The sequence below is a fragment of the Telmatherina bonti genome (genome assembly GCF_933228915.1).
Source record: "Telmatherina bonti genome assembly, chromosome: 22".
Classification (NCBI taxonomy): domain Eukaryota; kingdom Metazoa; phylum Chordata; class Actinopteri; order Atheriniformes; family Telmatherinidae; genus Telmatherina; species Telmatherina bonti.
The window spans coordinates 17,967,367-17,992,625 of NC_136631.1; the positions used below are offsets into that span (position 1 = coordinate 17,967,367).

The window sequence follows — 25,259 nt, forward strand, 5'->3', positions numbered from 1 at the left end:
CAACTTTATAAGGTGGCACATTCTATAAAGTTCACATTTGCATAAAGAAAACAATCTCACCCTTTTTGAAAATATGTCACAGAAGGTTCAGATCATTCAGAAAACAATCATTGGATCACTGTGCCAGAAAACCACTTTAATGGATTATGTATATCATGAACAAACTTATTTAAAGTAGACCATTTGCAGACAACCAATGAGGTTAATCCCCTTCAGAGAAAGTAAAGCGAGTAGAGACATAAAGAAAAAAAAATATGAAGCGTTCTCCACCCAGGTAAACCACAACAGCCTTTGCTGTGTCTGCTAAATTCTTTGGTGCAGCCATCACAGCTGAAAAGAGACATCTTTTTTCTGTTACTTTACAATACATTACATTTACTGTAAAGCAAGTTGGGATGGGATGCCGGTAGATAAAAACTATTTACAAACAGATGCAATAGGATATTTCAATAATCAAAATTAAGTTCATCTCACAGGCAAGAGAGCACAGCAATGAGGGAATGAGTCAAACAGGTGTTTCTTCAGCAAACACAAGGGAAAAGAACCGACAGATTTAGACTTTGCTCTGTACATTAATTGGAGCAAAAGAACATGTACATGTTTAAAAATTTAAGAGAACAAACTAGACCTCACTTTATATCCAAAATCCTTGACCTGACAGGTACAGATTTACACTCACTCAGAGAAAATGGAGCTTGCCATCGTGATAAAAAAGGAAAGGTAAAGCACTTTGACATAAAAAGGCGGGCAAGAAACATGCAATGAGGCTGGGTGTCAATGATCCAGGCGCTGCTACTGTGTGGACTTGGCAGATTCCCAAGTTAGTTCAGCTGACAGATGAGGGTCCAGAAGGTGACTAACAGGATGAAGCCAGGCGACCACGTGGCCCCACAGGGATTACAAGCACCGGAGAACGTCAAGAGATTAGACTCAATACAAGGCTTGCTTTTTTAACCTCGTCACTGTTGTCACACTGACAGCGTAGAAGGAAACTCCAAAGCCAAAATTCCATTTATGCGCCAACTTTCCTTCTTTTGGCTCTACCTCCCTCCCTTGCACCCACTGCTCGTCCATCCATGCAGCCACCTCTGTTGTCTACAGCAATTCAACAGCAACCAGGATCTAACTATTGGAGAAACAGAGCCGGAGCACAAAGTTAGAGGTGGACTTGGCTGCCTTGACTGGTGCGTGCTAACGCTTTATCAGTGCTAATGAGGAGACTTCTGCACACTCTCCTAATGGATTTAAGATAAAGACATTCTGGTTTGCATTTGTGTGATGCCTTCTCTTTACAAATGATTACTTTGGACTTGAAGGACATAAATTAGCCCATCATGCTTTTGAAGTCTGGAGTATTCCTCACTTTGTGTCTGTTTACCCTCCAAGCAAGTCATAATAAAGGTAAGGATCCTGTAGAGAGCTGAAGAACCATAAACTGTGTTGTCTTTGTTAACATGCAGTCAACTTAAGTATTTAGATAAGCGATGGACAGCTTTCGATCAAGCTCGTTCTAAGGCTTCATGCAAGGTGGGAGGTATTCGTGTCAGTAAAACAGCAAAGAAAAAAATATGTTTTTGCACACCTGCATGGTGCAGGAGCAGAGTTGTTCACATGTGAATAGAAAATGTCAGCTCAACCACAGAAAGATCTTAGATTTTTAGACAAATGGCAAACAAGGCATTTTAAGGTCATGAATATTCACTCTAAATTTAACCAGTAATGGCAAATTATAGGTGCTCGCGAGGAAAGAGGGCATAATTCAATCATTGCTAATGTTCGAGTCTGCACTGCTTGAAATGTTTAGTGTGATGTGCCCTGGTGAGCTCATTATCCTGAAGGAAACAAAAGCTATTTTGTTCCCAGTGTTGCAGGACGCTAATCTTTTCTGGCTTCTAATTCTGTTGTGAGGCCCATTTGTGGTTGCACTGGGCATTAAAGCCCACTCCCGCTCTCCCACCATTCGCCCCAGCTCTCGTGTCTGGGCATGTGCATGTCAAGCCTCCAGCTTGCAGATTCCCAAAACAGATTAGAAAGTTGTGGTGTGACTTTTAGGAACAACAATCAAATTTATTCCTCGATAAAATGTTTGGAAATTGTTTGTTTAATAGAAATTTTTGGAAAATTCCATAAAACTAAAATAGGGATATTTGCTAATAAAGCTTTGGGCTGCAGTGTCACTGCTCTTGCATTTTTTGCATGGTTTTGTTGTTTGGCCAGTTTGGATTTGAGGAAAACAATATTGTTTATTGTGAAGATTATCGCTCGTGTGTATTAATTTTATCTGCATGTATTTAACGAGCAGCTCCAACTAGCAATGTTACTTCAGTTATATAGTGACGGGTGTGATACTGACAAGGTATCGTTCACATGTAAGAACCACAACAAACTGACCTGAAACTGAGTCTTAATGACACTTATAGATGAAAATATTTTTGTTTTCACAAACTGACAGAGTTGCAAATGAGGGAAAGAGGTAAAATATATATAAACTATTGAAAAAAAATTTCAATTGAGGTTTAAACTATGAGATAAGGTTTATTGTGACAGTTTTATCTCATAATAATGACTGAATCTGATCATGATGTGTTTAAATCTCATAATTACGCAACTTTGTCATTACTTTTACTTTAAAAATGGCAGGAATGAACTTGACATGAGACTAAAGATTATATGCTTGAATAATTGACATGAAGGGTAGAAATGGTCTTTCTTTTGTCAGACATGGACATGTGTCTTTGAGTAAACCAATCACTTGTAAACAGGTCAAAGTTTGAGTCTAAAATCCAGATATTCAGAGGAAAATTAGAAATGCTAAATGTTCATGTTATATGTTGCATTTGACAGGGCCTTATAGATCAGGAGCCTTTTAAATTTTGTCATTGGTCACTTGTTAACTCAGCCGTGGCAGAGATGATGCATTTTGCAACGTATGATTTTCTGTTTGCAACACAACTGAAATAGTTATGGATAAATTGATTACATTTTTAGGAACTCAGAAATGGAATAAGGAACAGGTGATTGTATTTCAAGGGGGGATCTGGATCACTGTCAAGATCCAGGAAAATTTTAAGGAGCCTTTACTTTGGGGAAATAGGGATAATTTTGCATTTAGAGCTTGTAACTCAAAGATAATGGCCACGGTCACTAAAAAAACCAACTACAATGCCTTGGCAGAGGTCTACTCACTGTTTCTAGCTTTACAGAATGTTGTTGACATATTTCTCAGGAAAAAAATAAGATCAATGGAGTGACTTATTGCTTTACATTCCAAGTTAGATCAGGTGATTCCAGACTGTTGTTGTTGAACACAGTTTTGGTCTTGTTGCTCCGCTGCACATGCGCTGACTGAGGTAATTTTGGAAAGACAGGACTGTGAGAGTTGGAGTTTGTAAAGACAAATGATGCGCATGTTTACTTGCATAAAGTGCAAAATAGTGTAATCCATAAATTCTTTCCACATTTTTAATTGTAACCACTGTTCACCATCTTCACCATCAGTCCAAGGAAAAGGAGCAAACCTATGGGAGTAAGACTGGAATATACTGCAATCCTACTTTTTGCAGATGTGTGATTGTAAATCTAACGATCAGACAGCTGCCGGACCAGGTACAGAAATTCACAGTGTCTTATGAATAATTACTCTGCTGTGCTGCAATCAATAGTCTTCTTCAGGCATTTTTGGGGTCCAGATACGATTATGCAGATATTTATCATCTCTTGCCCACCCGAGACAGACGTTAATTACAACTGGCAGCGTGGTCCCACATGACATGGTCCAGTCTTTTCCTGTATTAGACTGTCATTAGTGATCCCATCATTGGCACAACATGCAAAAGGAAGAAAGAAAGAAAAGAAAGAAAGAAAAAAAGAACACTGTGGCTTTCTGCAAAGTACAGTGTTATTTATATTATATTTGGTCACTGGTTCTTTTTGGGGTTTTTTTTTCTGCAGCATCCATTTCGTGTTTTAATCCAGAAGAGACACAGTTTGTTATTTGGACCAAATGATCTCCTGGTCTGTGTTTTGGGGCTCCTAAATCCTGGCTTATTGTCTTAAGAAGTCAACTGAGATTTGCCAGCTGGCATCACAATAAATAGCTTTATTCAATAGGATGAGTGTGTCATGGGCACACTGGCTTTTGTAATGGTACCTGAAATACCTCAGAAGTGTGACTAAGCTTTATAAATTTTACTTTTTTTTCCCCCTATTCTCTATTTTTTTTTTTTTTTCCAATCAAAGTGGTTAAAAAAATCAGGGCCCTTCCTTTGCATATGGTGTTCTATATCACACTTCTCATTTTAATCTCTTTACATCATGCAGTTTGTCATATGTGTGAATTCACATGTGGATGTCCTCCAGACAAACTCACCCTCACGCTGTTGATCCCTGAGCATCTTCAGGAATGCAACAACCATAAAAATGCCCAGAGGCACATCAGAAAGTGTTCCTACACAAAGAGAAAGAGATGTTCAGTCCCTTTTTCTCACAAATCTGCATTATTACCAGCATGTACACTGGCATTTTTCCAGCAAGAAGCACCGCCTGGATGCTTTACAGGCTTCCAAGCTTCTTACACCACAGCGAACTGAAAAGCCAGAAGAAATCACTTAAACACACACACACACACATACATAGAATTTCTGTGTTACAAGTTCCAAAAAAATAGCTTCTCAGTATTTTAACATGTTTTTATATACTTTTCACTGAAGCCAGACGACGTTGAAAAGCAGCTGCAAATGAAGCAGCAGTTGACCTAGAGTTAGCAAGGTGACCAGATGCCACAAAACACCTTGTTGGATTCAGCATCTGTCAAATTAATTAGTCTTCTGTGGCAGAGTGTTGGCTGACCAATTCCTGACACTGTTAAACTAACAAAACTAAGCAAAATAAAATAAAATAAAATAATTTCTGTTTACTCTTTATCTTTTTTAAATTCCTGTCAGGTCCAGCAGTTTCATGTAAATTTAATAATGAGTAATTATTGAAAAGACGACCATACAAATAAATAAATAAATAATCATGTTTTCAAGAGGGGCCTTATATCCTTAAAACCCCCCAGGAGAAAGCAAAATTTGCTCGACACAACAGCCAGACCATCATTCTGCTTGCCGATCTAGTGAAGTAGGAAAAAACGTGCCTGAATGTATTTATTTCATGGGTACAGTAACTGCAAAGGCGGCTAAAAAGGCTAACAGTACTTTGTGTTCAGGCATTTGGTTCACTTTGCAACTGGAGGTATCCTTTTGTTGCTTTAAAATCTCTCATTTGTCCCTGCCAACCTAATAATATACGTAGGTGAACTTATGCAGATCATGTGCTTTCTTGAACACAACATGACAATGTTTTAGTCTATCGAATCGGTTTTGTTTTGTGCTTATAATGAAAACATCTGGATGTAGAGATCCTGAAATCTAAGGAATCAGATGATGTGCTTCACTAATTTGACAAATTATGAGTCACCCACTGAAAACCAAGGACGCACTTCAGTGAACAAGCGGTTATGATGTATCTTTCAAACGAACCCTTCAAACCTCGATTCTTTTTTATTTAGATTTTAAGTCCAAACACAGTGAGAGAAATCTGTTGACCAATATCTAAGAATCACATTTCTTGAATGCTGTTTAAAGTTACAATTATTATACACAGTAGGCCATGGCACTAACTACGTCACTAACTGCAGTTTATTGATGTTCCTCCCACAGACATTCATGAACAGGACTTTTCTGGACTCAGGGATGTCCGGTATCGACACTTTCTGGAAACGTCTAGACCAATCAGACATGCAACAAATGTCGGAGGAGAGCACGACAGACAGCGGGTGAAGAGGTCCACAGTTTTCACTACAGGCGTCAAAGTTTGCCCTCAGGATACAATGAAAGCAGTCATCAGCAGCCACAGGGCTTATTACAAACTGCGAGGTAAAAGGAAAACAATCACTGCTAGATTTTAATGGACTTTTTAAACTAAATGCATCATCATGGCTGAACTTTTTAGGTCCATAAATAAGCAAAAGGCTCATTGGTGCTCTGATAAATGAGATTGAAGTGTTTAAGCAAAGTGATATTGCTTAATTGTTCCACCTGATATTGGTGATTCAACAGACAAAGATGGCCATATTGGCAATTACAAAAGGTTTATAATGAAACTTATCCACAGCAGCTGCTGCTACATTTGATTTCTTAACTGAGGGAGATTAATTTGGTACACTGGCGGTAATGGCACAATTCAGAAATGAGTTTGTCAGAGAATAGATTTCCCAGCGGCATCAAGATATTGGACAATGAGACGCATTCTTCACCCACAGAGGCAGATAAAACACAAGATACCTTTGGGGGGTTTTTTGTTTATATTTGTAAAAATGTCATCAACGATGACAATATAGTTTGACATTTCTAACTAAAAAAACAAAGCTACTCTTTTGTGCTGTTGCATTTATATTACATTAAATATGTTTTGCAATTTAAAACATCTATTTGTTATTATTTTGCGAGAGTTACTTGCTTTGCATTTGTTTCTTAAAAGCTTATCATAATCATGACTAAACTCACCAGGTGTGGACATTGCAAGATAAATACACACAAGTCTTGTTTATACCTTGATTTTGATTTTCACTCTGGATGGAATATTTTATTTGACTGTTATTAGATTATGTATCACTTATGTGAGTTCTTGATGAACTCTTTTTCTATTCATATAATATTAACTGGGGAAAAAAGTGATGCGTCTTTTCTTCAGTTTGTCAGGAAGCCATCTGGGAAGCATTTCGGATCTTCTTAGACCGAGTCCCAAACCCAGAAGAGTACGGAGCATGGGTTTACACCTGCCAGCATGAAAACCTCTGCATGGATGACTTAGCCCAGAATTTCAGCTCCTCTCAGGAACATTTGGACTTGATGGCCAGTGTACGTGATATCCAAAATACAAGTTTGAACTGAATAGCACTGGGTTGAATGGCAGTTTTATTGTCAGTGCAAAGCTTTAATATTTTATATCTTCTATTTTTACAGAGAGTTGCAGAGCAGGGTGAAAGTGATGGGTAAGTTACACCAGATTTTTATTATTATTGCTTGGTCCCAAGCCCTTGTAGGCTCACACTTAAACTGTGTTGTCTCTTTAATGAGTGGAGGAAAGAAGGATATTAAAATCCATTAAAAATTCATTCATTCTTTTACTTGCAGGTATGTGGCTGGGACACTAGAGCCAGGTAGTGAATGTAAGTTCTACTTATGCTCAATGAAAGCAATCAAATGGCAGTACAAACCCTCCAAGGCGTAAGTAAATTCCAACATAATATAACTGTAGAGCTACTGTTTCATCTCAGGCACCTGGACTCCTCCTCTAATCCTGCTTCCGACTGAGGCTGGTGTGGTGAGTTGTGCTTAAAGCTTGAAGCATTTGTTTCAGAGGGATGCTTTATGGTTTCAAATGGTAATTTCACATTATCAACACACACCAAACCAGCCGAAATGCCCTTCACCTTTCTTCTTCTCAGATTAAAGAGGAACCTAAAGAAAACTATGAGGAGTACATTGTTGAGTTCAGCATCACCATATCCGACCCGACGTACAGCAAACTCCTCAGCAACCCCGAGGCTCCACAGCACAATGCCATCACGAGAGAGCTCAGAGACAAGGTGAGATTTCATGCCTGCAGCAAATGTCGAGATGCCTGAGCTGTTGTCCTTACTCTTCTGCAAACACTGGCAGCCTACGGACAGCTGAGCAACCCCCATATCCCCCACCTTCAAGAACCAACGTGTTGTGTAACGCGGCAGGATAGAAATGCCAGCTTCTATTTAACTGCTAGGTGTGGAACTCACCCTGATTGATTTAACAGCTTTAAGGCTGTTGCCCAGGACTTAAGATAACACCTCTCAATGACTGTGAGCCTGGAATAGTAAGACCTAATCATATAGCTTATTACCAACTTAGACAGCATTGACTCTGATCACACTTCTTCAGTATGAGAGATGGTCAAAGAGTCTGAGCACAGACTTTTATTGAGAGAGAAACACACTCCCGCCTTCTGGTTTTCATCTTTGCAATTTCTCTTGGGTTTTTTTTTTAGCTGAGTTTCAAAGTTCTGATATTGTTCTGCCCTAACCCACTTCTGCATTTTCTTGGCTGTGTGCTGAGAGTAACTGTCTATTTGAGGAGGTGAAACTTCGGCACGGTGTCACTGTGATGGATGATAAATGCAAGTCCGCCCAAAGGGAGGATGTGCCACTAGGTTTCGCTGCTTTATAGATGCCTTTTCTTAGGCTTTTTTCTGCATTACTAAAACAAATAAAAAAGGGTCCCATCTTTATTGTGCTTATGACTCCTCTGCAGCTAAGGTTGATCAACTTGAAAAAGCTTCTGGATTTTTTGTCTCTTTCCTTCCCATTTTCTCATTTAAATTTTTTTCTACAAATCCAAATTTATGTTACTAATTAAAAATAACAATAATCTCACAGCAATACAACAAAACCCAAGTGTTTGCAAAAAAAACAAAAAAAACAAATGCAGATCTCCAGGCAAGAAGTAGCATTTCCATCAGGAGTTTTCCACTCTGCTGTAAGAAGCTCCATCCAGGCTTACAAGATGTCTCATTTACAGGTTTTAGAAATAGTTTCACTGCTAAGCACCGATCTTGTATTTAACCAATGGCAGTTTTAGTTATGTTGGGATTTACATTATGAGCTGTTAGACTCGGGATATGAAGGTGTCTGTCTCTCCAAACAATGACCATTCAGACAAAATGTATCATGGGTAAACTTAAATCAATAAGAAGATGCTTCAGCTTTATGGGTGTCCTGCTGCTTTTGAGCAGATGGTTAAATGTGACCAAAGTGAATGAGTATGAATACCTAGTGAATCTTTTATGTACAGTTAGTCTCCTGCTCCAATATAGGCTACCAACATAGCTTTTTTTTGTTTAATCACTGACCATCAATAATAATTGCTTGATTCTGAATCCTTTTTTTTCAACACTGAATTTTTTACATTAGTGAAAGTGAAATAATTGCAGCAAAGAACAGTTATGCACGGCATTATTATAATGATTATAATTGCTATAATTGTTTAGTGAATGCATTCATAAAAGAAATGAAGGGTGAAAAAAAGTAAAAGAAGAAATGTGCAGTAAGGTTGTTGACTGTATTCAGCTGCTACCGCAACATGTCTCAAAATGCTTTTATGAGCCAAAATTGGAGAACATTGTGCAATCTTCTTAGAATAGGAGCATCAGCGCTAAGGAAATGCTTTGAATGAAAAGACCTGACATCTTTTTAAGCCAAACTTTTTTCTCTTTCTTTGTAGATGGTTCATGTGTTTAAAAAAGTTCCAGGATTCAAAGAACTACGTGTTCTGGGATTTCGGTGGGTTGAATGCGGTTTCATTCAAGTGTGAAAAAATTCACTTGACTCAAAATCCATATTTAATATGTTTAGCATGTTTTCATTCTTCAATTAAATAACATTTTGAAGTAAATGTTGTGGGATAAAATATGGATGTCCTCTTGATTAGGAGAGTCAGAAGACTGAGCTAACTGTCATGGTCTGTAAAATCTTGTATAAGGTGTTTTAATTTGATTTGTTCCATGCATCAGATCAGAGGATGTGTCTGTGCGGTGTGCTGTGGTCTTTAATGGAGAAACACAGCTGAATGACGAGCCTGATGGGTTGGAGGTGCCTGACATCGAGACAAACAATGATGTAAATGCTCCTAAACTGAAGTATATCATCGTTAAGGCCTTAAAAGCGGAGCCATCGCTACTACTGGACATGCAGACACTCAGCTTTGAGGCTGGTAAGTATAGTTATGATCATTTCATTGATTAAAACATAAGTTTACTGACAAATGTGGAGTTTTAAAAGCCATTTCTTTTTTCAGTAACCACAGTTTATCCAGTTGCGGAGCTTGGCTTAAACGCTGTGGAGACGGTTGCATCAGCGGAAGAGGCAACGCAGTCACCAGTGGAAGAATACAGTCTCACACAGAATTTATTCCCCACTCTGGCAGTCATACAAAACCTCCTAAAAGTTCCTATTGTAAAACCAGAAACACACACCTTTGTGCCTTTCACCCCCAACATCCTCCCAGAGACCACCACAGAGACTCCTTTGATGGCAGCTGCAGAGAAAGAGTCCACAATCACAGCGCAGGAAGAGAATCCAGAGCTGGAGGAGATACCACCCACTGAACATGATGATGGAGGTGAGGCAGAATCTGAGCAGGCGGTAAGCCCTCCTTTGGTTAAATCTATTTAAAGCAGGATATCAAAGAGAGGTGATTTTAAAAATTAACTGCTTTATTGATTATCTAAAATAGCTTCTATTTGCGCTACTGACCTAAAAAAATAAAGAACTCGACAATTATTATCTGGTTGTTGTCTTGATCTTGTTGATGCTGGGGTAGTGACTGAGGAGTGCACATGAGCTTTACTAGGCTCCTGAGGTGCAACAACAATAATAAGAATAGACAAAAACAATGAGAAGTAAAAGAAACCTCTTTTATCCTTCATTTTATCATACTTTGGTAGGACTCCAATGCTTCTCTTCATTTAAGTGTGATAACTGGTAAGGAGTACTTTTATATTTGTAAAACTTGTGTTTTAGAAGCACAGTGTTTAATAAGTTTATGTGTATAATAATAAAAGGAGTGGTCTCTCCTTTTAATCAGAATACTTTGTTTTAGTTTCTTTTGCACAGTAGAGTTTATCAGGTCCATGTTGCACTGCTGCAAGCATATTCAGACTAGAATAAAAAGGACAAAGAAACAAAGAGACAAAACAGAACAACAACAAAACTTGCTGACTTTATTCCTGGATTGTTCAAAAGCAAAGTATAAAAACCCTTATTTTAGTTTGGAAAAGGAAACAAAAGGATAATTAGATTTCTTTCACACATGGAGATGTTCCCTGCTGAGGTGATGGATAAGCTTACCAAGTAAAACCTGCTGATGGTCTGGTTATAACAAACTCATGCTGTGCACACCAAGTTTGTTCAGCCAGAAAAACTTCCTTTTAGACTTTAGTGCTGTTGCCTCGTGGCTCTGGGGGGAAATATGTAGAAAATAACGCACAACTCACCGGCATTTAAATAAATGATTGTGGAGTGGTGCAGGTGTAAATATGTGTACACATAAAGTGTCAGAGAAATCATTCATTCATTCATTCATTTTCTGAACCGCTTATTCCAATTCAGGGTCGCAGGGAAGCTGGAGCCTATCCCAGCTGGCTTTGGGCGACAGGCAGGGTACACCCTGGACAGCTTGCCAGTCCATTGCAGGGCCACACACAGAGAGATGAACAACCACACTCATGCTCACACTCACTCCTAGGGGCAATTTAGAGTGACCAATTAACCTAACATACATGGCTTTGGATGGTGGGAGGAAGCCGGAGTACCTGGAGAGAACCCACGCATACACGGGGAGAACATGCAAACTCCACACAGAAAGGCCACTGACCAAACCAGCCAAGGATTGAACCAGCAACCTTCTTGCTGTGAGGCCACAGTGCTAACCACTGCGCCACCGTGCAGCCCTGTCAGAGAAATCAATACAGAAAAATAATATAATATAGTCAGGGGCTAGAAAATTATTATTAACAGTCACAAAGTAAAATTGAAACCAGTAGTTTGACCATTTTTGAGATGTTGACCACATCGATAATATGGTAATAAATTAAAATTATGACCTGTGCCAGCGATGTGAAAAGGCGTTTAAGTAGCTATAATATATTCCACAGTCCTTCAATCTGACCTTAACCATCAGAAGTAGTGTGTAACTTTAACTTAACTTTACTCCTAATGGGCTTTGAAAAAGAGAGCAAATCTATTACATTTCTGGGGAGTTCTTACTCTTGTGATCTAATAATTCTCAAAAAGATGCATTGAGGAGTTCCTATAAGATCCTGAGAGATCCCATATAATGAACTGGAGGGTGTGGAAACCATTATCATGCACACATTAACAGTGTACACAGTGCCACTTACAAGCTAAGAGCCCCCGATTAAACTTAAGGAGTAGGCTTGTAAAACCCTTCCATGGATAGCAACAACTGTCATGACTGTGCTGTGAACATGCCTGAAATTAAAGCATATGTGGTTTTATTTTTTCATCCACATATATATATATATATATATATATATATATATATATATATATATATATATATATATATATATATATATATATATATATATATATAAACTCCTGATGATAAAATGTTTCTTCTGTCTTTACCAGAACCTGAACTTGCAGATGAGGACAGTCAACACTATCCAGAAATAAAGAATGAAGACTTTTCTTTGGTAACTCAAGGCCCCCACCCTAACGCAGTGCCGACTGATGCACCTGCTGATGTTAACCTTGAACTACCACAGTCGATAGCTCCCATCGTTCCAAATACTTCCGTCACAGAGGCAGCAGCCCCAGTTTCAACACCTTCATCTTTTGAGGACACGGTTCCAGGCGCTGAACCTGAAACAGATGTGGAGCTTTTGCCAAGCCCTGAGGTTAGCGGTGAAGCCCCCGAGGACAGGGATGATTTAAGCCGAGGGTACAGTGGAATGACTACAGTCACAGTGGACCTTTTCATACGGAATTCAACTATAAGTCCGAATGAGACTGAAGTGGAAGTGACTGAGCCAGTGGAAGAGGAGAGCGGCAGCGGTTTTGCCTCTGAGTCTGATGAACATCCGTACGAATCCACAGCTGCACCTGCCATGAGACAAGCCAGCACACCTCTGATGAAAGCCGTGGATAAGGGCAAAGAGTTAGTGGTTTTCTTTAGCTTGAGGGTCACAAACATGATGTTTTCTGATGACCTGTTCAACAGGAGCTCCCCTGAGTATAAATCACTGGAGAATACGTTTCTCGAGCTGGTAGGTACACAAGCTTTTGTGATGGATATCATGCTTCTTCATGCTTTATTCTCATACTTCTTTCTATAACCCCAAGTTGAAACTGTTGATAAGACTAATACTATGCAATATTTTTGTTGTTTTACATGAGATTTTAATTGAGAAAAACATGAAATCCCTGTTTGCTTTGTAATGGACAAATTTTGGTTTTCCTGCACAAGTGAGGACATACTTTGCAGTAAGCCTTGTCCTTGCAGTATATTTCCTACACCAATTGTAAATTATTATATATTTCTATATTTTTCAACCATTTTGTTTTTGTTTGCATTTTGTCTTTTTTTAAAAGAAGGGTTGAACAAAGCTTCAAAAAGTCGCCAAACCCTGGGTCAGATTTGCAGTAGGCCATTATTTTGTTTCTGAGGAGCCACTGTGTCAAAGGTTTAGGAAAAAAGAAAGCCAGTGAATTTGTTCTGTTTCACTTAGACACAACACTCTGGGTCCAGAAACTCGCCAAACCCTGGAGCATCCAGTAAATCTGGTCCAAAGGGACAGAAGACATTAGCCTCCATACCGGTATCTTCTTATTTCCGTATTGGAACAACTCTGTTACCTCAGAGAGTGCAAACTCTGTTTCTTCATTAACCCTTTCCAGATGCAGTTTTTAAAACTCTGAAAGCACCCAACTTTTCTAACATTTCTAAGATTCTGAGCTTTCATTCTCACATTAGACTGTAGACCGTGCTGCTGCAGATGCTTACGCCTAGTGGCTTTATATGTGAAATCAGTTATATTAACAATCTTGACCATGTACATTTTGCCTTAATGTTTTAACTCTTGTTGCAGTTTGAGTTTTGTGAAAGTTGGCCAGTTTAATAAGATTGAGCAATAGCTGCTTATGTGTTGCTGTGCGCTTTGGTCACATGATGTGAAAATAGTTCTGGAGATGTTGTTGTTCTCACAGACTAACATTTTTGGTTGTAACACTGTTGTAAACATTTGACGAGCAGTGATTTCTCTGATGTAATGAGCAATAATATAAAGACCAAGGTTACTAGGCGAGGGAAATGATAGGTTTTATATAAGACAAGAGATTAAACCTGGAGTGCAGGACTTTCACATAAATAAACAGCTCTTAAGCGCTCGCCATACACACAAGGCGCTGGTATAAGCTTATCAACACCTAAATCTGTTGGTATATCGGCATTTCAAATCTGCTGTGCTGTGAGGACATTGCAGCTCCAGCAGCTTCTTGCTTGATGTTTTCCGGTGATTAGGACATGATAAAACCAAAGTGACAGCCACTGTTTACAAGAAATGATCATTAACTATTAAAAAAAAAAAAAAAAACAGGTTATTACGCAGGTAGTATAGTTATAAATGCACTAACTGCAAAATGAAGCAAAGGTTCTGCACTTTAAGTTTAGCTTACACTTAGATTTAACTTAAACTTAAAGAAATCACTTCAAGAAAATAAACTTTATTTTCCTGGTCAACCAGCAATAATTTAACTTGGCGCAGCCCAAAAAGTGGAGGCCGGGAGACCCTTCTAGCTCTGTTTAAGCTTTTTCTTTTTCTTTTTTTTTTTTTTCACAACCCAGTTATATGGGGGAAAAATAGTGATAAGAATAAGTGTTTGGGGATCATAACTTGGTCTCAAGAGCAGCAAATGAAATACTGCCGAAAGGTTGTGCTGAAACGTTTAGCTTCAGACTTTCATGCTAACATTTGGCACCAAAAGTGACAACTAGAAACAAGTTTAAGAAAATGCTTCAATTTCCTTGTGCCAGGCAAAGTTTGAGACTGTTTTGAAATGGTTAACTATTTATTGGTTTTACTGGACATGTTTCTCTTGTTATTTGGTTAGGTTTAAGCAGGGAAACTCCAGATTAGCATTATGACTTGCTAGTTGCACTGAAGTACTGTAATTTGAAAAGTTTGGGAATAAAACTCACTTGTTTATGCATAGGGACTAAAATGATTCCAGATGTAATGCCCCTGTTAAATGATTTAATTAAATGGTTTTTCCCATTTTCACGTTCTTTATGGTAAGCTAACATATGTCTATTTGCAGTGCTTAGCAATGCAAAGAAACAAAAATAGGATTTTGTTTAAACACAATTAGCTTTCCGTTTAAAGCAGAACTTTGAAAACAAAACGTTCAGTCATTCTTTGTGTTTTTAAGCTCTGTGGTGAGGTGATGAGCAATCAAAAATGTGTACAAGGTCTATTTCCCTGTTCAAACTACATAGTGCAGTATTCTTTAGGGTGGTTTGTTTAAAACATAAAAAGAAAATATGTTTTGTATACGTAACTACATTGCAATGTTTGCCAGTTTGTGCATGTCTGATGCCTTAAAGATGTGCTGTACCTACAGATGAATGACTGAATGACCAAATGTAGGACAGAAAAACATAGTATTAAGCTTTGTAAATACATTTGAAATGTCTCTAAGCTTCATCCATTTTGTGACGCTTTGTAGAAGGTAGAGCACAAACTAACCCCGAGTAGTCTGAATCATGGGACTTGTCTGCCTTAGTCACTGGTTTGTGACTTGAGGTAAGAAGCTTTAAGTAATTCTAGTCACCTCCAGCTTCACACACATTGTGCTAATAATGGGTTCAATCTTCTTAGTGTGAAGTCGCTCAAGTTTATGCCGACATCTGCATGCATGATGCCGCTTTGAATGGGTTGCCTGATAGAGACTTGCTACTGTATGTACTACTGGTGTAGGACATGGAATAAAACTGGTCAAGTTTTTCTTTGGTTAAACATTCTTGTTTTTTTTTTAAGTGCACACAGTTATGAAAAACTTTGCAATTGTAAGAGCAAATACATTCCTATCTATTTGTAAGGGCGATGACGTTTACCTGCTGGAAGAATGATGGTAACAACAGTATCTCTAAGTCTGCACCAGTTAGCCTACATTAAGGAAAAAATCCTCACTTGACATCTCTATTTGTTTCAAGGCTTACTCACAGGTAGACAGAGGGGAAATACTGTATTTTTAGGCCTGCTCAGGGGTGCCTTGGATTGCATGTTATGTAAAGTTCTCTGCCTCATAATGACAAGATTAAATGATAAAATTGGACTTTGTAGTTGTTGCAAAGTCATTGGGTAGAGACCACAAGATATACTGGAATTGATGGGACAGTTTAGATAACATTTAGGGATAAGATGATTGGGATGTTATGTATTATTTCCTAAAATTTCTTATTTGTGAAAATATACGAGAATATGTAATGTTTATATTTGACCATGCATGTTGTGAGATGTGGTTTGATTATGTAGGCTGAAGCGGATATTCACCTTTTTATAGTATTATGAAATATCCACTGTTCCTATGTGTATATTCTGAAGTGCAAGGAATAAACATGGACATCTCAACACATAACATACAAACATTTAAAAAAATCACTCCATATCCAATTTTTAGTGGTTGCCCAAACCATGGTTCTGCAACTCATCTTGATAATTTGTATATTTAGCATCCATGCAAATCTAGAGTGGTCAGATGTTTAAACTGGTAAGTATTTACAGTTATTGTATGCTGGTAAACCATTTGGAGTTGCCAACATATTTTCCTTTAAATGGGCTATTTCACTTTAAGCCTAACAGGTAGTTTAGAAATCAGCTGTAGCAGCAAAAAATTATGATAAAGAAATCTTAAGTAATGTTATATAGAGAGAGACATAGGTAGCCCATTTAAATGGACATTGAAAATATTTGTTGGAGCTAATTTGTGATAGTTGATCTCCTGTCAACTCCTTTACATACATATATATACATATGTATATGTATATGTATATGTATATGTATATGTATATGTATATATATATATATATATATATATATATATATATATATATATATATATATAAATATACATATATATATATATACATATATATATATATATGTATATATATATATAAATTATATATACATATAAATTATATATATATATATATATTTATATATATATATATATATATATATATATATATATATATATATATATATATATATATATATATATATATATATATATATATATATATATATATATATATAATTTATATGTATGTATGGGTACCATTAGTGAACCATGAACCATCAGTCAACAATAGCTTCTTGTTCCCCAGTTTTCTTTTGCCTCAATTACTCTTGTACCTACTGGTTTGTGAAGCAACCAATAAAATTGGACATGGAGTTTGGAAGGAGTATTTTTGTGATATAGAAAGTATCTAAATGGTTTAATCACTGCATAATATTCCTTAGGACTTCTTTTTGGACATCAGTGAAAGGATGCTTTACTTAGTTTTTTGAACAAGAACCAGTAGATACATGTGTAACTTTGTGTGAGCTTGGTTGTGTGTGTGCAGTGCTGTTGTGCCATGAAATGTTTGTGTGTCTAGAAAACAAAAGGATGTGCATTGCTTTTTAAGTGCAAAGTTTGTTTTTGACCTTTTGTGAAAAGTAACGGAGCCAGGTTGGTAATAGGTGAAGGAAATGGATGACCATACACTAAACTTGTAGTTGTAGCTGTGCCCCATTTGCTCTGGATGTTGGACCGGTAGTTCTCTTCCTCTTTGAGACAGTATCAGCTATATGGAGCAAGCCCTCTATAAACTGTGTGCAAGCGATAGGTGAGGTAACCCGATCAGAGCAGAGCTCCCTAAGGCCTCTTATCTCCTGCACAACATCCAGGCCTGCTAAAGTATCGTAATCTTTTTCTGTTTGATGTTCGCCTTGTCTGTAGTGAACATGGAGTGGCTGGACAGGGGATGGTACAGATCAATGACATCGATGCAGGTCCATTACTTTAGCTGGCTGACTTCCTCCCCGTCATAAATAACACCCCCGTCATCGGCCTGAAGTCCTAATAGATTGGCCTCTCAGGTTATCTGAGTTACATGTTTGTAGTCTGAGGGGATCTTTTAAATGCAACAATGTGGAGAGTTAATATGAAGTGTTAAACATGACTGCATGGGGTTGTTGAAGCAGCATGTAAACGAGGGGGACTTTTTGGGTTATTTAGACTTTTTGACCAAGTGTTACAGGCCTATTTATAATTTATACATTCACAATGTGATTTAAGGGTAGCATTGAGTTAGACATGTTGTCAGATTATTCCCATTTGTCACCTGTCGAATAACAACTCCCTTATGACTCTTTACTGCCCCATTATTGTGGTTTAACAGTGAGGCAAGAAAATACAATACCTGAGTTGCAGAAAAAACAAAAAAACAAAAACAAATAAAACAGGGTGAAATCACTGTGCAAAAGGATGAGAATCTGGTTGTAGCCAAATATAGACTGCAGTTTCTAAAACAATCCAAAATAATAAACTAAAATACATTTATCGAACAGAAAGTTGGGGACAGCTGAGTTGTCATGCACAACAATGAAAACACCTTTTTCATTAAGTGTTCCCTGATTTTTTAATTAGAATTAGCATTTTTGTTGCTCTGATGGGTTTAAACCTTACCCTGATTTTGCTTTGCATTCAATTACACAATCAGTGTAGCAATTGCAGGATTTCATGCTTGCATCAAATTTTAATTATGAACTATTCATAGAAATTACTCTGAAAAATGTGACCTGAATAGTTTAAAAAACATGGGCAACCTCAATCCTTCCTTTGCTGGAGTAAAATGGCAGGAAGATACATGAAGAAAACATATATTAGTTGATATTTAGCACCAACATAAATTCTGCACAATTTAATTAATTCGAATATAAAAGTGAAAATATTTTTCCTTGGTAAATAGTGAATAAAAAAAAAATCTTGGTTTTAAGAAGGCTAAATTCTACTTTTCTGCTGTGAATTAATCACTAACACCCTAATCTATAGGAAGTTCAAATTGAAAGCAAAGTAGTAGGAATAATCTGCTTTCCTTTTCCTTCCACACAGCTTTTACCATATTTACAGTCCAACTTGACTGGATTTAAGCAGCTGGAGATCCTCAACTTCAGAAATGGGAGTGTTGTGGTAAACAGCAAGATGAAATTGGACAAGCCTGTACCTTACAACGTCACAGAAGCTGTGCACTGCGTGCTGGAGGACTTCTGCAACGCAGCATCCAAACGGCTTGACATAGAGATTGACAGCCGCTCACTGGAGATAGAACCAGGTGGGATGTCCTTGCTCGTGTAAATGTTGCTTTGTTTTACAAATGCATTGAACTGAATTGAATCGAACTAAATTAAATTCAGTTTACATGAAGTTTAGTCAGTGCCAATTTGGTTTTATGTGTAAAATCGTGCATCTGCAAGATGTGGACACAAAATCCAATAAAACAAACAAAAGGCTAGACCCTCCTCCTGTCCACACCTTACATCTTGACTGCTGTCCATTGCAAACTATAAACTGGCAGTTGCACATATCTGACACATCTCTTTGGTTGGATAAGTGGCCTCCTTACATTCCCTTACTTAATGCAGACACCTCTACTCACATCAGTCAGAATGCCCTTCAGGCTCTGTGGTGAATCTATAGACAGTGAAAGTCTGCATTAATGTTAATGAGCACCTTTCTGCTCTGTTTGTGATCTCTCATATCTTATCTGGCCACCCTTCTGTTCTTTTGCTTTCAGCTGACCAAGCAGATCCCTGTAAGTTTCTGGCCTGCAACGAGTTTTCACGCTGTGTGGTAAACAGTTGGACTGAAGAGGCAGAGTGTCTGTGTGATCCTGGCTACAGCACCGTGGATGGATTGCCTTGCCAGAGCACCTGCACTTTGCAGCCAGACTACTGCATGAATGGAGGCCTGTGTGAAATAATCCCAGGTCATGGAGTCACCTGCAGGTACACATAAGCTGATGAATAATGAATAACAACACAAATAACAAGGCCTTATAGAAGGCATAAGTCTTGTATTGTGATACAGGTTAAAACTAATTTTTGTCTGCCAAGTTTGTGCTTTTATGTTTTAAAAGAAGATTCAGTAAATTTAAAGTTTAAACAGCAAAAGGTTTACCATTTTGTGAAGGGCTATGAGAGAAAACATTTTATGTCACAAAAAAGAAATATTTGCTGAAAAGGGGACAGTGATAGTTATTGCAAATAATGTCAACGATCTTTGATTTCTTAGGGGTTCCTGTTTTAACAGCAGAATTCTGTCTGTAATGAAAACAATCATTGGGCTTCGGAACTTTTCACAAAATAATTTTCTGAGATAGTTATGGTTTAAGTGTGCATGCATCTGGAAATCTGTAACGACACCATTATTACTGAATATTGCCTCTGAGCAATGCTCAAAAAATCCACATGAAATCTTGATGATGTCATTTCTGAGCGAGGCAGAGACAAACCATGCACTGCAGCACAAGCTGGAAGTTATTTAGTTGCATTCAAAACATTTCTGTCTCCAGTTTAGAGCAGGCACCCATTACAAATATTATATGCACTATCAATTAAATATTAATTAGTAATTATATCTTATAAGATGTACTTAAAAGTGGAGATTATGCAGTGGTTAACTATCACCTGCGACAACTTTTTAAAACCATGATGCAGACAATTAAATTAAAAACAGGGTATTTTAAGATCATATTCAGATATGTTTTTGCATTTTTTCCCATTGAACTAAGTGCTTTCAAAGATATCATGTTGCATATTTAGCAGATTATGCTCAGCATTATGACTATTATGACTTCATTAAAAATGAAAGTCCCCCCCCTTCCACCTGCCTATATGAATCAAAAAGAATAACATGCTTTGTGGTTGAGATTGCATCATGTGGATGTTTTTGTGTTTATTTTTCCTTCCTTTGCTTCAGATGCCCTGTAGGTAAATACTGGCACTACCACGGAGAACGCTGCACCGAGCTGGTGTCAGTACCTGTGGATCCTCCACTCATCGTCACCTGCCTTGTGGGGAGTCTCTGCCTTGTATGCGCTGTCATTGGCATTTTAATATTCATAAACAAGAAATGTGTGAAAACAAGAAAGGCTATAACACTGGTGTAAGTCTTCACCCCTTTTCACCTAATGTACAAAAATGTTTTGCCATTCACAGAGTGTCTCCCCCAGTTTGAAAAGCCTTTGTATTCATTTCCTCATCTCCTTTACATTGTAGGCACACTCTTGCTCCTTATGCCTTTGAGAATACTTTGAGGGAGAACCCAGTATTTGAGAATGATGATGGTGTCTTAACTCAAGTGTCCACATTACCATGTCCTTCAAGTTCTGCCTCTTCTCATTCCCAACAATCTGAGCAAGAGCATTTTGCCTCAATTGAAAATATACGCCTGAGTATTGAGGTACACTGTGCGACGCTGCACAGCAGACTAAACGGACTAGACTACTAATCCAATCCTTCACTAAACAGAAGCTAAAATCCTCTCACAAACTACATGCTAATTAATAACTTGTTGTCCTTGAAGCTAAATTTGCATTGTCCTCTCTTTGTGTGTCTTTCATTGTTGCTTTATGTTCACCATTAAAACCTGTTAGATTCTTCTTCAAAATGTACTTTAGAGATGTCTCAAGCTGTTCAACTTGACTGAACAGCTTCAGGTGTCTTCAGTTCCTGTTCACAGGCTTTCATCTCCACAATCACACAGAGACAATTTACAAGACGCAGCTTTGAACCCGCTTTGTAGCAATCCAAGGAGAGTGTGTGGTTTTAGCACTGACCTGTGAAGCACTTGCTGTAGATAGATTTCCTGGAGTAAAGTTTTGTAAAGTGCTGGCTTTCATTTGCATTTTACAGTGTCTTGTTGAAGTGCTTCTGGGTCAATAGCACATTAACTGTAAACACTGAACACATCTACTCCCTGTCTCTGCAGATCCCCAGACAACTCTACACCACCAGATCAGAAAAGTTAGTGTCGGAAATGGTGGATTTTCATCACTGTATACCACACAATGAGGTGAGAACTGAACTTCATTGAGTGATTCCTTATTTAAGAGCAAAATGGCAAAGTTATGTAAGTTACAACGAATTCATGAGTAAATGTATGTTAAGCAAAGGTGAGGAACTGGACTTTTATTATTTTTAGGTATGTCCAGAGATTTCACCCTTTAGTGGTGCAGTATGGTTTATGAACAATGTGATGAAATGAATTAACCTTGATATAAAATGTTTTTCAGCTGTATGATGTGTGCAAAGGTAAAAGGTCTCTGCATGTAGCTGTTGATGATTTTGCACTCACAAACCAAATCATTAGCTTTTATTTGAGCTCTTTAAGTTCTACATTAACACCTCAGAAATGAATTTTAAATGCCTAAATGCAATCATAACTTTGTACACTGCAAAAACTCAGCCTTAAAAAACAAGAAAAAAATATACAAAAATTAGGTAAATGTTGCTTAAAGTGGAACTATTATGTGCATTTCAGGCTAATTTATTTTTATTTCTGAGCCTAGAAGGGCTGGGATTGATGGAGTTATTGTCACAAATGGCTTTATTTACTTCAGACCGACCCTCTCCGTAGGCTGTCAGATCAGCCTGTGGGCAAAAAGAGCGGATTGAGACTCTTCCGCATTAAGCCCCGCCTCCCGCCACTGCACTACATCGCAACTGCTTTCGCCGTCATTGTAACATCTCATAAACAGAAGGATTAGGCTAATATGAACTCAATAAAAAAAAAACCAAAATACAATGTCAACACATAGCATACAGCCCTACATGTTGGAACCTGAATCAGACCCTGAAAACTAAGTGGAAAACAGCAACCCACAGCAACGAATGCAGCAGGATGTCTCTCTTTGGTAAACTCACCAGCCATCGTTGGAAATAACTTTATCTGACGTTTTCCACCCGCCTGATGTATTTGTGCATGCCCTTGTTAACAAGTAGAAGGTAACCTTATCCCCCGAGACGTCACAAGGATTTCCAAGTAGAAAAAACTCTCTAAAACGACTCGTTTTTCGTGCTGGAACTCAAACTAAAACTCAAACATGCATTTAGGTGATAAAAAACAGTGCCGTTCACATGTGTGATGAGGATTCAACACTGTAACACTGTAGAAAGCACAGAAAACTTGAAATACCATAATAGCACCTCTTTAAAATCAGATAAATTATCTGCCAACAGAACAAGAAAATTTTGCATGTCAAGACTTCCCAAAATAAGTAAAAATACTCTTAAAACAAGAGGAATTCTCTGGCATAAAAACTAAGAATTATCTTACATTTAAAAAAAAAAAAAAAAAGCAGATGTGTACTCAATTTAAGATTTTTGATCTTACTTAGATTTCAGTGTTTGCAGTGTACATATTGTTCCCAGATAAAAGAGCACTGAACAATGATTCTGCAGTGTTCTTTCTCATATTACTATATGCAGGATCATCAGCAAATGTCTTTGACATTAACCGTTTAACCCAGCTTGGATTGAAGGTTTTCTTCACTCTTTCTCTTGTCTTCTGTAGACGTGGCGACCGCCAAATGACTACAGGACACGTTGTCTTTTAAGGGCATCAGACAATGACTGTTTGGAAGTTACGGTTCTCTGATGACACCTTGTCCGTCTGAGCTGCCAACACAATGACACAGTGCAAAGCGCGGGAACTAATACCGATGTTGCTGTCACACTCTGTATAGTTTGCATGTGCAGAAGCAGGTACAGTAGACCAGCGGTTGAGTGGAATTGTTCATAGTGCTGAAAGCGTGTCAGTAGACTGTGAGCCATGAAAGTGAAACTGTGTTCAAGGTGAACTTAATATTTATTTCATGTATTAAATTTAGTAGGAACATTTCCTGTACATCCTTGGCAAAGGTTGTTTTTTCCTCACACTGAGGCATTTATTTTTTTGCAAAGTGATACACATGGCTGTATCTTACTGTATGTTTAGACTGTATAAAATGGTTTATTTTAATGCTATTCTGTTAACGTTGTTGTGTCCCAAAAACAAAACGTACTGTATAAGCTGTTGACTTTGGTCTAAGATCTACCGACTGCTGTGTTGTCTTTCCACCAGTTTGTCATATTCACACCAGTAATCATTTGTCCATTAAGATCTGGACATGTTTTTTTTTTTTTTTATACCTTTTACAGTCAATAAAAAAAAGGCTAAAAATATTTTTGAATGTGTGTTTGCTTGTGGGTACTCAGAGTGCATATGATCTTCATGACCAAGCTTCTTACAGGAACCTTAAAAGTTTCAGCATGACCCTATTATGACCCTAAAAAGAATCAGATTTTCATACTTTCACCTCTTGTTGTCCAAATCTGCCTGCCTTGGATGCATACACTGAAGCCCTGGCAAAAAGGTGGCAGACACCTTCAATAAGCCTTGTATGGAGGTAAACTTAACTACAAAAGCTTGCACTGATGGACTGAAGGTGTCAAAGGACTTTAGGAGATTCTGGGTTGCTAATGGACAAATTCAATAGTTCTGGGCCAACTAAGTCTTACCTGCCCGAGCCTCAGCAGCCTTTCATATGACATGACAAGCCCGTCTTCCATTAAGCAAGCCACTAAACAAGCACTAAACCTCTTCACCTCAAGTCTTAGGGCCTCCACTCAGCTAATCCTGGTTTTTCCCTCCCTCCTGACCTAATCTGGATCCTTTATCTGGGAGGAGTCAGAATTTATTTCTCTAAAGTAATCCAACTTCCCGGGGATGAATCCCGGTCAGAGCCTCTGTCTGCATCTGTGTCCCGCAGTTTACCAAATTTCATCTGACCAGCATCACAGCAAGCAGGATGATGTGTTGTGCCAAACATTTCCAGATACTTTAGTATCCTTTATTTCTATTGGTTAATTAATGTCAATGCTGGAGCTGACAGAGGGGTGATGAAAATGAAAGGATGACATATAGAAGAGAAAGAGGGTGAAAAGTATAATAACAATACACCAGACAGAAACCAGTAACATCAGCTGTTTAATATAAACAGGAAAAACTAGACAACCAGCTGCTACACCTGTCCTGAAACACAAAACAACCTGCCACATCTTCAGGAAGGCCAAAGCTGACAATCATTGGGAGCACCTAAGACAGAAATGTAACAGTTTGATTCAAAGGTGAGATGTTTTGTTGTAAGAAATGAAAAGACTTCATTTAATCAGGTTTTCTAAATCATCCACTTGTTACTGCAAAACAGTCACACCACAGCAAACACAGAAAAAAAACATTCATTTGCCTCACTTGCAGACACATGTAGTTTTGCTTAAAAAGTGTCATGATGTGGAGTTTGTGTTGTCTTTTCTAGATCCAGTTTCCTGTTTTATTTTGTAGTGTTCCTTGTTTAGTTCCCTCGTGTCTTGTTTCCTGTTTTGCCAACTGTTCACCTGGTTTCCGTTGGTCTATTCAGTACACCTCTGTCTTGTTCTGTTTCTGTCTGGATTTATAATACTTAGTTTATGTTCTCAGTGCTGATTTATAAGGTTATTATGATGTCTCCATTCAGCTTATTTTGAGGATTAAATCTTGTTCCTGCATCCTGTCTGCCTCCTGCCTCTCCGTC

At 38.0% G+C, this 25,259-nt stretch overlaps 1 protein-coding gene across 1 annotated transcript; it reads left to right on the forward strand.

Moving 5' to 3' along the window:
• Positions 1-1,334: 1,334 nt before the first annotated feature.
• Positions 1,335-23,305, forward strand: impg1b (interphotoreceptor matrix proteoglycan 1b; the record flags this gene model as incomplete). Its single annotated transcript, XM_079261602.1, has 18 exons — positions 1,335-1,401; positions 5,703-5,918; positions 6,736-6,902; positions 7,008-7,036; positions 7,179-7,213; positions 7,322-7,368; positions 7,493-7,633; positions 9,300-9,358; positions 9,589-9,788; positions 9,873-10,196; positions 12,230-12,867; positions 13,330-13,419; positions 18,761-18,980; positions 19,443-19,653; positions 20,627-20,812; positions 20,926-21,109; positions 21,638-21,721; positions 23,222-23,305. 18 exons carry the CDS (start codon positions 1,335-1,337, stop codon positions 23,303-23,305), a joined length of 2,982 nt encoding a protein of 993 aa, XP_079117728.1.
• Positions 23,306-25,259: the final 1,954 nt, after the last annotated feature.